Below are 15,015 nucleotides of genomic sequence, written 5' to 3' on the forward strand. Positions count from 1 at the left end.
TATATTTTTGTGTTTTCTTATTTTTTATATGGGAACCCAAAAATGGGTAACAACACTAGTTTCATACAAAAAGGAAAGAGTTTAGGATGACATGCTTTTATAACACATATATATCACGGACTAAAACCAAAACAACCTTGTCGACTATTTCATCTTCAAAGAGTAGGGAGGAAAACACGAACAGAAAAGGGAGTTGACGACAAAGAAACAACAGCCCACCCCCCATGGTTCCTTATGAACCAACAAAAGAAGGAAAAAATAAAAAAAATAACCCGCCAACTCTTAACATAATCACCTATCTAAAACTCAAAGCACGGCAGGAACAAAAGGCAAGTGTTCATTGTATAGTCTAAAATTGAAAACGAATGTGCAAAGCAAAGACAAAACAGGTTTTTAAAACATCAAAACAACATATTTAAAGGCAAGAAGGGAGGAGAAAGTTAAGACTTAAACCTGCATGTATCACTGGTTTTTGACTGCAGAAGCTAAAATACAACCAAAACGAACATTTCTGTCAAGGTTTAGGAGCAAAGCTCTCTCTCCATATGCTGCAGATCTCCCTCATTTCTGCAGCTCTCACCCTTTGACAGACGAAAGTTTTTGTCAATATATAGCAGCAAAGCCTCCTCTCTATGTGCTGTAGATCTCAAAGGTTTCTTCTCCTCCTTTCCTCTTTTTTTTTTTAATTCCCTTCTTCTCCTAGTAGAGGAGGTTTATATAGCCTAAACGCAGCTCTATTTAGGAAACAAAATACACTAATCTAGGATACAATTTTGGGTGGCTTATAATCAGATAAAGCAAGTTAGGAAACCAAAATATTCTTATTGATATTTTGTTGATTCTATTGATTATTTTCAATGATCAAAGGGTGGTGCAACTCCTTTCTTTCCTTCCACAACTGGCACCGTGAGGCACTAGTCGTTTCTTTTGGACTAAAGCAACAAAAAACATGATCTGCAGCTCTAAAAATACAGCGAGAGGATAAAGGAAACTAGGAGGAAGTTGCAGAGAAAAGGAAAGAAATCAGATGGGGAGAGTTGAGCAGAAAAAAAAAAAAAAAATTAGATGGGATAGTTGTGGAGAGAACAAGAGAAGAAATGCAGACGGGGAGGGGTTGTTCTCAAAATGACAATGAACAATACCATGCTAATTAATTCTAATGGGGTTGTTTCATATGCAGTGTGGTTTGTAAAAATGAAAGATTGCATGGTCTTGTTTGAAGAATAAAAAATATTCCATTGCAAACTCGGGCTAGAATCCTTCTCGCGGCAGGATTCTCTATTTTCAATGCTAGATATTCAAAAGAGAATATTTTAAGCTTATGATATCAAAATCAAGCGATTCAAAAGCCTAAATTCATCAGCACATACAGGACTAAAACTTCTATGAAGAGTTCAAAGTGAGATAAAATCATTTTGAAGAACATAATTGCAATAAAACTCGGCTAGAAACCTTCTCCTGACAGGATTCTCTACTTTCACGCTAGATATTCAAAAGGTAATTTCTTGAGCTTTTGTTATCGAAATCAAACAATTCAAAAACCTAAATTCATCTACACGTATAGGACTACAACTTTCATAAAGGATCCAAAGTAAGATAAAGTCATTTTGAATAACAGAATGTGGCCGCAATCTGCTTGGTCAAAAGAATCTCCTTGTCTGATTCGGAAATTGACAATGTTGAGCATCCCAAACTAGCTGAGAGTGTGACATAAGAATAGTGAGCAACATAATTGCGATTGCAGCAAAAACAGTTTTTAATGCAAACACTGGGGTTGGAATCCTTATCGCAACAGGATTCTCTACTTTCATATTAGATACTCAAATGGGAATATCTTGGGCTTCTCATATCGAAATTAGGAGATTCAAAAACTTAAATTTATCTACGCGTACCAGTATACAACTTTCATGAAGGATTCAAAGTGAGATAAATTCATTTTGAAGAACAAAATCTGATTGTAACCTGGTTGGTGAAAAGGGATATTCTGATCTGATTTCGGAAAGCTGACAATGCCAAGCATCCCAATCTAATTGTGCCAAATAGGGGGCAGAATCCACGCTGCTAATTGTGCCAAACATTCAGCGATACAGCTCTTCACTACCCTTAACTCCAGAATCGAGGCTATGGCCAGCTCCCTAGTGCAAATTTGGTGTTGCGTAATCTCTCCTCAACGGGTACTATTGATTGGTTTCCGGACACCGGTGCAAATCAACACGTCACACTTGACCTTGCAACCTTGGCTGCTTGAGAACCATATCTCAATAATGATAATATACATGTTGGTGATGGTAAAGGACTTCCCATATCTCATATCGATCATATCGTGCCCTCGCGCGGAGGGTGGCGACCCTCCTTGGAGCAGGGATTTAATTTTGAAGTCTTTGTTTTGTGAATAAGGGAGTTGCCATCAAGTATTATGGTCACTACGAAACCTAACTAGTCTTTCGGAGATTCTAAGGCAAGGGACTGGTTGCGTAAAGGAAAGGTTTTAGCACCCCTAGTATGCCCTACCTAAGGTAAGCTGCTTGGGGTTTAGTATGCCTTATAATTGCTATGGTGTTAGTGTTTTCTAATCCCATCAGTTTTAATAGTATAATTTTACTATATTAAAAAAAAAAATAGGTTCAAAGTCTAAAAGCAAGAACCCTTGGTCAATATAGATCATACCCTTAGATATGTCTACAAAGTGCCAAGAAGAAACGATGCAGATTTCTTAAAATCTGTGTTTGATTTGAACAAAATTTATAGCCTATGAATTAAAAGACGGCTAAGATAGAAATCTAAGGAGATTCAATGTGCTTTGAAGCTCACTTTTCCCTTAGTATTTCAAGTGTTTACGACTCGTAAATCGCAAGGAAAAGGAACAAAGATTTAGAAATCTAAGGAAATTCAGAGCACTTTAAAAGTCTCCTTTTTCCTTAGTGTTTCATGCTTTCATGTCTCGTAAACCGTGAAGTCAAAAATTGAAATGTCTTCAATTATAATCGAGGCTTCTTTCAAGGATGTGTGATGACTTATTATTCCTAGAAAAATATTTTGGATATTTACCACTTAGGACTTCTTTATCCAAATATTAACAGTGAATAATAATGAAATATTCTCAATAATATTTTGGATATTAATCCCTTTAGAAATTCTTTTTCCAGATATTAATGGTGAATAAAGTCGAATTCCCCAAAAATAAGATTTTTATATTTTTTGAAATATTGGCCAACACCCTTTGGATTTTTACAAACATGTTGTAAAATCCAGAATGCAAGAAAAAAAATATTTTTTTTGTGTTTAAGAAATCTATGCGGAAATGTTCAAAATATGTTAGGGTATTGGCCGTATGCAACACGCAAAAACATTTTTATATTTTGATCGAAACATGAGCATCACAATTAAACGCAAACATCATAATAGAAGGTAGCAAACCAACTTATATATATTATAAGATTTACAAGAAAACTTAAGACAACTAAAAACATTCAAAGCTAACTTAACTTGAAATTTTATAACTGGACATAAACCACATCCTTATGCTCAAGGAAGCCGAAGTTCTGAAACCAAAGTTTGAAATCAAAATACTACTATAGTGTCCATGAATCATGTCGCATGTCACACACGTGGCGTCGGCTGGTGATTTTCCATTTCTTTGCTTGATTTGGGATCTTGGGAGTTGTCACCTAGTATTTGGTTGAAGGCTACTAGGAAACCTGGATATATTGATCTTGTTAGAGATTCGAAGGTAAGGGGCTGGTTGTGGCTAGGGAAAGTATTAGCACCCCTAGCACACCCTACCTGAGGTAAGTTGCTTTATGATTTGATGTGATTTGATAATTTGAAATATAGTCAAATTCCAAGACTTTAACAAATTAGTTATTAAATCCCATAATATATGTAGAAACATGTTCTTAGATTTTCATGGAAAATACAACATGATTTTATTTATCCTCGAGATATTTGCCCATATTCAAATTACACACTTAATTTCATTTTATCTTTTTTTATTTTATAGTTAATAACATACAGAAAAATAAAAAAAAACCCCTAGCATCACTTTTTTTACTGTAATATACTCACACACCCATAACTAAATATTACAAAATAGTCAATATTCAGACCAATCCGAATAACACATTAAACAATTAAAATTTACAAAGAAACCAAAATCATGAACAGAGCCGAGAGCCCAAGCCACGGGAATAGTGCTGGAGACTGGCAGCGCGTCTTATCCACACGCGGCCGACACTGACGGCATGTGGGTTCATGTAACAACCCTAATTTTCTATTAGTTTATTCGTTAATCTCTCCCCCTATAAAGGGTAGATGAAGCAATTTTTTTTTTTTTTTTACAGAGTCTCCTCTATACCGGGAGATCCCAAGTTATCGACAATGTACCTGCACACATTTTGAATCACATCTCATCCACAATCACATCCATGTTTAGTACAATCAACTGCATAACTCATTCTAAATTATGCTCAGGACCACAGTCATTCCCAAACTCCATCTTACATCACATACACAAGTTAATAATTAAAAGAGCCAATTTCAACACGAAATTTCATATATATATATACACACACACACACCCACACCCACACACACACACACACAACACAGTTTAATATTCTAACATAGTCTAGTACATTCTAATATCCCAAGCATAGGTTAATACATTTAATATTTCAGAAACAAAATATTACGAATAGAATATTCCATATAGGTTACATGTTTACTGCATGACAAAATTACATCACAAATCCCTAAGTTCCCAACTTATACAAAAAGGGATCAAAGAACTTTAAATCTATTCCTGACGTGAATGGGAGGGACCTGCAAAAATATAAATTTTTCATATAATTAAAAACAAATAATTAAAATACAAGCAATTTACAGAATAAAATTAAACAGCATATATATCTACTTAAATCATATGAGATTCTAAATACAACCATAAACCCCTTTTAATGGTTATATAAGAATTCTTTATTCTTCTTCCTCTCTCCTTTTTTTTTTTTTTTTTTTTTTCTGTTAACTACTTCTTCCCCCCTTCATCAAAAAGACTATTGCTGACACCAATGACCTCCATTAGTGTTTTTAGTTGCCCGTCCTGGAACAACAAATTAGTTTCATGAAAATGCCAACACAAATGTAAACGTTTGTGTCATTAACTATTTTTTTTAAAAAAACTAAAATAGTTAATCATTGTTCCATATTACCTTGGGGGGGTTCTCGGGTATGCCGATGTCAAAATTCTTGACATCATTAACTTTCACCTTGGAAAGCTAATCAAGTTTTTAAATTTTGCCGATATCGACGTCACGTGCCGATATCATTAACTATTCTGAAACCGAATATAAATTTTTTTGATATCGACGCCACGTGCCGATATCATTAACTATTCTGAAACCGAATAGTTAATCAAGTTTATAAATTTTGCCGATATCGACGTCACGTGCCGAGATCATTAACTATTCTAAAACCGAATAGTTAATCAAATTTATAAATTTTGTCGATATCGACGTCACGTGCCGATATCATTAACTATTCTAAAATCGAATAGTTAATCAAGTTTATATTTTTCCTCTCACGTACCAGTAATGCCGATGTTATCCAGCTTGGTTAACATCATTAGCCTCCCATATCAGGGACAAATAAATCAAATTCGAGAAACAATCATTACCAAAATTCCTTGTTACGATCTATTTCCTCCAAAAGAACCCATAAATTAAATCTAGTTCTCCGTTCCATTTTATTTTTCGTCATTTAACCTTTCCTTTCCCCTTTTTTTTTTTCCTCATCAATAAGCACCAAATTGTTATAGTTCAAAATTTAGTTAAAATAATTATTAACTAAAGGAGATATAGGTACCAAGTACCTACCTGTTGTTGATGCTCGACTTGCGTTCCCCTGTGGTTGCTGTACTCCTCCTGCAGTTCCTCCTGAAACCACAAACACCCATCATTATTCCATATTAATCCACATATCACACGCAACATCAACATTGAAAATAATATTCATTTCTCTTTTACCAAATCTTTTCTTTCTCATCACTTACATTCCAAGTGGACATCATAAATTCAATTTTTGATTACAGTTTATTCTTTTTAAAGATCAAGACACACTTTATGAAAGGCAAGAAAACAAATTCTACCCTTGATATGGCTAAATTTCGCTGTTTCATCAACTTGGCCGAATCTGCCAACAGGGGTGGCAGCTCGACCTCTCCTCAGTGTTTTATTTGTATCTGGAGTTCTAGGACTCCAAATTAGGCGAGGTCAGATTCGTTGGAAAGTTAACACTCCTAGCTACACTTCTATGAGGGACCCTCCCTAAATTTTGTAGTTTTCAGGTCCAAAATCCCCCCAGGAAACAGGGCAACGAACCTGCCCTGTTTTGCTAATGGAGAAGGTATCTCCAATTCATTTTAAATCCCTGCTTCCTCGTCGATCACAGCCATGCCTTCCCTTTATTCATGGCATTCCCATCTCATTTTATGTCCTCTTAAGGTCACTGGTACCAAATGAATTAATTAAGCACATCACAACTTCTCATTTCCTCTCTGCAGTATCCAGCAGAGAACGTGGCCAAGGGAACCAAGAGTTCCCGATGATGATTTCTGTCCAATGGAGGGTGTTCCTTCCAATCCCTCCGGTCAGTTAGTAGATAATTGTAATGAGAACAACATATCCAAAACTTAGCATGATCCAACGGTGGAGTCCTGAGATATGACCACCGGAGTATTATTGGTTTTACTCCAAAATCTGCAGCTCTCTCTATCCGTTTTTCTCTTCTTCTTTTTTCTTTAAGGCACTTATATTATTCTAATCCATTTAACCTCACTCATTTCTGCATTTTCCCAACATTTTATGTTAAAGAACCCTAATTCCCAATTCAAGAAAGGCATAAACTTCTAATCAAATTGAAGTTGATTTCATAGAAATTGGAATTAGAACTCCTTACTTGGATGGAAATCTAAACTTTACTTCACAAATTTTAGAAGAATCTTAGCCTTCTTCTCCTTGTATGTTGTCAGCCACTTTTCCCCCTCTTTTCTTCACCAATTCTTCACTTTTCTTCTTGTTAATTCTTCCACCCGATTGTGCTCCTCCACTTAATAATTCCAAGGCTTATTTGGGTTTACTGATTTTAGGTGTTTACTCCAAGTTTTGATGAAAGAAAAATCTGAAATTCTCCCCCCTCCTTATTCTTATTTTCAGTCGGCCATGGATGAGAGAAGGGATGGGTATTTATAGTCCCATCTCTTCTTAATTCCATTTTGACCACATCTTTCACCTTTTTTTTTTCAGTATTATTTTTTTTTTATTATTATTTTTGCTTTATTTTATATTATAACAACATTTGGAATTATTATAAACCTCCCCCTCTTTGTATACTTTATTCTCGGGCTTCACAGTTCATGTCACCTGCAAAGTCAAGAAAACGCAACAAGCAGTGGTTTTTATTTTGTTTTCTCCTTCTCAGATTTGTTCCCGGTCTTCTTTCATGTTATCACCCATATTCATGCAGTGAAGTGCGCATTTGAGCTTCAAAACAGATGGTCCCACAGTCAATCTTGGTGGGTGCATCCTTCTAACATTCATTCAAATGCAACTATGCAATAAGATCGTTCAAAAGTCATAGCCATATTAGAGATGATAAACCAAGATGAAGATATGAAGATATCCTTTAAGTGCAATGATGCTCATCAATTATTGCTGGGATTGTCTTTGAACAACATTGCCCCTAATATGATCTGAGTTTGCTTGTTCATCTATCTATAATCAATAAGTTTTGTCTTTGTCATTACCAGATGCTAAACATAACTTTGATGGACTCTAATGACTTATCATCTAATTCTTTCTTTGCCCCCTAGCTGATCTGAATACTGTTTGTTTTTCTTCTCAAGGTCCACTGTATTGCCCCAGGTGGTCAACATTTCAAGGAGTGTCCAGAAATGTTGATGTCATTTTTGTCAAGGATTTTGCAAATTTGATCGATATTCTTCTTATTTGACAATCTTTCTTGTTCTGGAATCAAATCTTGTATTTCAAAGATCATGTCTATTCAAAGTCTAGTTGTTGAAATGATATCAGAGAGATGTCAATTTTGAAAAGATTTTGAAAATCAAACTTCTTTGGTCAAAGACCCAACACACATCATTCAATGTAGTCCTTTGATTATCTTGTATTTTGAAAAACAGAAATGACCCATTGTAAGATTAAAATGACTTTTTCATGGTTCTTTGTGTCAGTTTTAATCTTTGATTTTGGGTATATCTTTTGATGGTCTGTGATGAGGTGACCTTCTGTGAATTTCAAGGAAAACAACTGGCCCAAGTTAAAATTTAAGGATTCATCAAGAAAGATTGTTTTCTTTTTTAGCACCAATTTATCAGCATGCTTAATAACAAGTAGCTTAATCCATGAAGCCACGACTCTTATGGAAAAGCTCTTCAAGTTTTGAGATTATCATTTATCGGTTCAGATTGCTTACTTGATTAAAAAGGGCTTTTAAAAGCACGTAATGCAAGTTATGATTCATGGCTATGAAAGAAAGGGATTTCACAAGCACAAAAGGTGTTTGAGGGTTTCAAAGACGTAAGATTAACATCAACTATTCATCAACTCTCTTTCTCTTGTTGTCATAGTAGAGAAAGTGACATATAACCTTATTAATCTCAAATATCAGAATTCTCTTAACATAGGTCATAATGCAAATTCAACTTTTCCTTTGATGAATAATCAATCTAATTTTTTTCTGAAGACACTAGAGGCTTTATCCTAGACATACTAAAAGACATGAAACTTGATTTTTTTTTTGTTGACTTTTGGCATTTGTTGTGTCTTTCTTTATTGAAACTTTTTTTTCCATTGTTAGAATTGATAGACATTGTCCTTCCATTCCTCATTTTTTTTACATAGCCTTTCCTCAAATTTTTCTTGAATGACCCTCAATCGATGGCTTTTCTTGTTCTAGCCCTTTCTCAATCATTGGACTTTTATTATAAGCCTTTTTTGATCCATTAATTATATCAGTGTCTTCAAAAAAATCTCTCATTTGCCCCCAGTGTAGGGTGTGATCCTAGTCAGGGTTTCTTTTTTAAAGAAAATAGTTTACCAAGATCAAAATGAGACTGCAAGGGATAATATTTCAAGAAATGTGAAAGGATAACAAAGATGGCCTTTTCTCATTTCAAGCAAGGTCAGTTAGAACCAATAAAATTTGACCTCATCCAGTGTAATGATTTGGACTTGTAAGAATCAATGATTCACGAGTTCATAACTATTGAATCCACTATATGTCATTATGCATACTACTAAAACTTAGTTATATGATGTGTGGTTCATTTCTTGTGGGGCTTAAAATTTGCTTGGTCACCTCTTGTTATTTTCAAGCATTGATTCATTTCCACAATCAAAGCACTTTTAATCTTTTAGGATTGACTAGCCTTAATTTTGCATGTTGGAGTTTGATCAAAAATATTTTGTCAAAATATCCTTTGAAAGAAACATCTCTTGATTTCAGAACAACAAAGAGACAAAGAAAAGATATGTTTCGTTAAAGGATGAGATATGATCCCAAAACAAAATGCAAAATGGCAAAAATCCATAACAAAGATGATTGATAGTTTAACCCCTTTTTTGGATCAGCTTCTCTAGCAATATCTGTGTTTTGCCAAGCAATTCCGATCACTTGTCATTCTGAGAATGTTCTGGTGACAAAATTATCGATGACATCATCTTTCACAAACTGAGCTCGATTCTTAAAACTCTTACATCTGTTAAACTAAAATGGTCGAGGACCTCACCATGACATCACATCTCTTGTCTGGATTATACCACCTAGAAAATGGTGGTTACATGGGATTTGTCAGAGTGAGGCTAAAAGTATGGAATTTGACAGATGATGGTAGGCCAACTTAGGTGGCAGAAGGATGTCGATCTTGGCAAAGACACTTGAGTAGTTGATGCTACAACGAGACTTGACTAGACCACATAACTATGGTTTCCCATCTTCAGAGTCCCAAAATATCTGACCTCTTTCTTCATTTTCCCTCAATCTTCTTCTGTTTTTTTTATATCAACATCCTATGTTGCTAGACCGAAATGGAGTTCACAATAGAGATGGCTGGAAATAAGGCCAAAGCACCAGGCATAAAAAGCTAGCAGCTATTGGGTGCTCTTGAAAGATATGAAGGCTTTGAACAACTATTAGTACGGTTGAACAAGGATAAAGGTCGTCATTAGTTGATGACTAAAGGCATTGTTGCCGTTGTTCATGACTGAAAAAGAAGAGGTACGACTTTAATTGGACGTGGACAAGCAGTGTTCCCATAAGAGACTGTGCAGACATTCCCTTTCCATTTGATGCTCAACACTTGTTCAAGCAGATTTGAGTCTAGCCACTTCACTTTTGATGCTCTCAACTTCTTTTTGATAATGAGCCTCTCTCTAACCCCTTTCTTCATTTCCCATCCTTTTCAGTCCAGTGTAATAGACCTTGGGTAGGGGAACCTACTTTTCATCCCGACACATGCATCCTAAATGTATGAACATGTGATCTATATGATAAACTCGCCCTTTGAGGGTTGACATATGATCATAACTCTTGCATGATGAAACAAGAATTTTTATTCTTGATCAAACTCTACAATATAAATTTCTTGAGTGATGACCATTATATCCCCCGTAAGTCCTGAATTCAAGATACTTTAAGAAGGGTTTGCTCAAATGCAAAACAATATGTACGCAACATACATCCTAAAGGCAGGTTCTACTCTTTTTACGTGAGACAAAGGGTAAGTTTACTACTTTGTCTCTAAAAAGGGTCTCTTGTTGTCCCATTAAATACCATAATAAAGGCAATATGGGGACCCAGTAGGTAATGGGTGGCACGTGTACCAATCATTATGAGTCTAAGCACTCAATGAAGAGTTAGGGTTTACACAAACTTAAACCTTGACTCAAGTCATAAGGTAAGTTGTTAATGCCCCACCTAACCTAAAGCTTGTGTGTGCTTTCCAAAATTAAAAACATGTGATGCATGAGAGAACTCTATACAATGCATGAATAAAACATAAATAAAATAAAACAAAACCCGAAATAAAAACTTAAACACATCAAAACACAAAGCTTAGTCCGATAATGTTGAAACAACACCTTTCTCCAGTGGAGTTGCCATTTTGTCGCATGTCACCCGCGCGGCATTGGCTGGTGATTTTTTGTTTTTTTGCTTGATTTGGGGTCTTAGGAGTTGCCACCTAGTATTTGATTGAAGGCTACTAGAAAACCTGGATTCGAAGGTAAGGGACTCGTTATGGCTAGTGAAGGTATTAGCACCCCTAGCACACCCTCCTTGAGGTAAGCTGCTATATGATTTGATGTGACTTGATAATTTGAAATATAGTCAAATTCCAAGACTTTAACAAATCAGTTATTAAATCCTATAATATATGTAGAAACATGTTCTTAGATTTTCATGGAAAATACAACACTTAATTTCATTTTATCTTTTTTTATTTTATAATTAATAACATACATAAAAATAAAAAAAAAATACAAAAACACCCTAGCATCACTTTTTATACTGTAATATACTCACACACCCATAACTAAATATTACAAAATAGTCAATATTCAGACCAATCCGAATAACACATTAAACAATTAAAATTTACAAAGAAACCAAAATCATGAACAGTGCCGAAAGCCTTAAGCCACAGGAACATTGCTGGAGACTGGCGGCGTGTGGGTTCACACACCGCTGCAGGAAAAAACCAAGAGGCAGGGTGATCTGGGATGTTTTTTCCTCCTCTCCCTTTCTGCACCAATGGTGGGAGGTAACGTCACCTGCAAAGTCAAGAAAACACAACAAGCCGTGGTTTTTATTTTGTTTTCTCCTTCTCAGATCTGCTCGCGGTCTTCTTTCTGAAGAGAAAGTTTAGAGATTCAGTTAAGATTTTGCATTCTGTTTTGAATAAGTCTTAGATAAGTCCTAGTCTTTAGGGTACTTGGTTAGCAGTTAGTATTTCCTGATTTTTCTATGTGCACTCATCACGTTGATTAACATGAGCTGATTTTGCTCATTCTGTTACGTCTATAATAGGCTATTTATAAAGCCAAAGAATGTTCAATAAACATGCAGTCATTTCCAGAATCATTGAGTACTCTGCATTTTGTATTTCTATTCTTAACATTCTGGTATCAGAGCTAGGCTAGGTCTAGCAAAATCAAAGCAGTAGTCTTTGAGGATTTGTTGCAGCAGCAGCGAAGATGACTACCGAAGGGAATTTTGTTCAACCATCCATTCCTCATTTTGATGGTCACTATGACCATTGGAGCATGTTGATGGAAAATCTCCTGCGATCTAAGGAATTATGGGGGCTGATAGAGATTGACTATGAGGAGCCATCAAGTGGATCGATACAGACAGAAGCACAACGAAGGAAGCTAGAAGAATTTAAGCTGAAAGACTTGAAAGTGAAAAACTTTCTCTTTCAGGCCATAGATCAGACGATATTGGAGACCATTCTTGTGAAGAAAACTTCCAAACAAATTTGGGACTCTATGAAGAAGAAGTTTGAAGGGAGTGCTAGGGTCAAGAGGTCACATCTACAAGCTCTTCGCAGAGAGTTTGAAAACCTTGAGATGAAGACTGGAGAGGGAGTTTCTGAGTATTTTTCAAGGGTGTTATCAGTGGCCAACAAGATGAGAACATATGGGGAGCAGATGCAAGATGTCACAGTGGTGGAGAAGATTCTCAGATCGCCGAGTGAAAAATTCAATTATGTCGTTTGCTCGATTGAGGAGTCCAAAGACATTGATCAACTCTCTATTGATGAGCTGCAGAGTTCTTTAATTGTTCATGAGCAAAAATTTCAGCGACATACAAGAGAAGAACAAGCACTCAAGATCAGCCATGAGGATAGATTTAGTGCAAGAGGAAGAGGACAAAGTGCGTACAGAGGCAGAGGAAGAGGGAGACGCCAACCTTACAACAAAGCAACAGTGGAATGCTTTAAGTGCCACAAGCTTGGACACTTTCAATCTGAATGTCCAAGCTGGGATAAAGAAGCCAACTATGCTAAATTAGGAGAAGAAGAAGAGATGCTGCTCATGTCATATGTGAAGATGAATGGCGCTAAAAAAGGAGATGTCTGGTTCTTAGACTCCGGGTGTAGCAACCACATGTGTGGTGACAAGAGTTTGTTCACTGATTTAAATGAGAGCTTTAGGCAAGAGGTAAAACTGGGAAACAACACAAGAATGGATGTGTTAGGAAAAGGCAATGTGAGACTGCAAGTAAGTGGCCTTACACATGTCATTAGTGAAGTATTTTTTGTGCCTGAACTAAAAAACAATCTGTTGAGCATTAGTCAACTGCAAGAAAAAGGGTTGGCGATTCTCATCCAACATGGAATGCTAAAGATTTATCATCTAGAGAAAGGGCTCATAATACAAACTAAGATGTCAGCAAATCAAATGTTTTTATTATCAGTAAAATCACTGCCATAAAAACCGGTTTGCCTCTACACCTCCACGCAGGATATGGCACATTTATGGCATTGTCGTTATGGACATTTAAGTTACAAGGGATTAAGGACTCTCCAATTTAAGAAGATGGTGCATGGGTTACCTCAGTTCAAGACTCCAACAACAGTGTGTGCAAACTGCATGATTGGAAAACAACACAGAGATCCCATTCCAAAAAAGAGCAATTGAAGGGCCACAGAAAAGCTACAACTTATTCATGCAGATCTCTGCGGACCAATCTCTCCTGTCTCTAACAGTAATAAGAGGTACATTATATGCTTTATTGATGAATTTACTAGAAAATCATGGACTTATTTCTTAGTAGAGAAATCTGAAGCATTAGTCATGTTCAAACATTTTAAGAGTTATGTTGAGAAAGAAGTTGGAGGATATATTAAATGTTTGAGAACAGATTGAGGAGGTGAGTTTACCTCACTTGAGTTCAATGAGTTTTGCACAGAACATGGGATCAAGAGGCAATTGACTGCAACATATACTCCACAGCAAAATGGAGTGGCGGAAAGGAAAAATCAAATAGTGATGAACATGGTTCGATGCATGCTTTTGGAAAGGAAGATTCCAAAGTCTTTTTGGCCGGAGGCAATAAACTGGACAATACATATTTTAAATCAGAGTCCTACATTGGTTGTGAAGAATCAAACACCTAAGGAAGCTTGGAGTGGAAGCAGACCCTCGGTTGAATACTTCAGAGTCTTCAGATGTGTGGTGCATGTACATGTTCTAGATGTGAAAAGACAAAAGTTAGATGCAAAGAGTGTTGCTTGTGTGTTTTTGGGAGTAAGTGAGGAGTCTAAGGCATTTAGACTCTATGATCCAGCTGCAAAGAAGATTGTAGTTAGCAGAGATGTAGTTTTTGAGGAAGATAAATCGTGGAGCTGGGATAAGAGTTATGAAGAGCACATCATGGCTGATTTGGAATGGGAAGATAATAAGACAGCAAATGTAGAAAATGAAGGAGCAGTGAGTGAGGAAGAAGGAGCAGTCATTGAACCGATTTGTAGTCCCCAGACTGGGGAAAATGAAGAAATAAACAGAAGGCCTCATGAAGAAAGAAACAAAGTGCCTCCAAAGTGGACAAACGATTATGTAACTGGGGAAGGACTTTCGGAGGAGTCAGAAGAAGAAGATGCAAATATCAATCTTCATTATTTAGCTTTGTTTACTTCAGACCCTGTATACTTTGAGGAGGCAGTGAAGCATGACAAATAGAGGACAACTATGGACATAGAGATACAAGTTATAGAGAAGAACAACACATGGGAACTCACTGATCTTCCTAAAAATACAAAGAAAATTGGAGCGAAGTGGGTTTATAAAACCAAACTCAAGGAGAATGGTGAAGTGGACAAGTTGAAGGCTTGTCTGGTGGCAAAGGGGTATGTGCAGCAGCAAGGGATAGATTACACAGAAGTATTTGCACCAGTTGCGAGAATGGACACAATAAGAATGATTGTAGCCTTGGCAGCACAAA

General features: G+C 36.2%; 1 protein-coding gene across 1 annotated transcript; it reads left to right on the forward strand.

Annotated features, from left to right (window-relative positions):
* Positions 1–12,251: 12,251 nt before the first annotated feature.
* Positions 12,252–14,753, forward strand: LOC140955037 (uncharacterized). The gene is made up of 2 exons (XM_073406569.1): positions 12,252–13,292; positions 14,028–14,753. The coding sequence occupies exons 1-2, from the start codon at positions 12,264–12,266 to the stop codon at positions 14,751–14,753; spliced, it is 1,755 nt and encodes a 584-aa protein (XP_073262670.1). The 5' UTR covers positions 12,252–12,263.
* Positions 14,754–15,015: the final 262 nt, after the last annotated feature.

Source organism: Populus alba, chromosome 19, assembly GCF_005239225.2.
Source record: "Populus alba chromosome 19, ASM523922v2, whole genome shotgun sequence".
NCBI lineage: Eukaryota > Viridiplantae > Streptophyta > Magnoliopsida > Malpighiales > Salicaceae > Populus > Populus alba.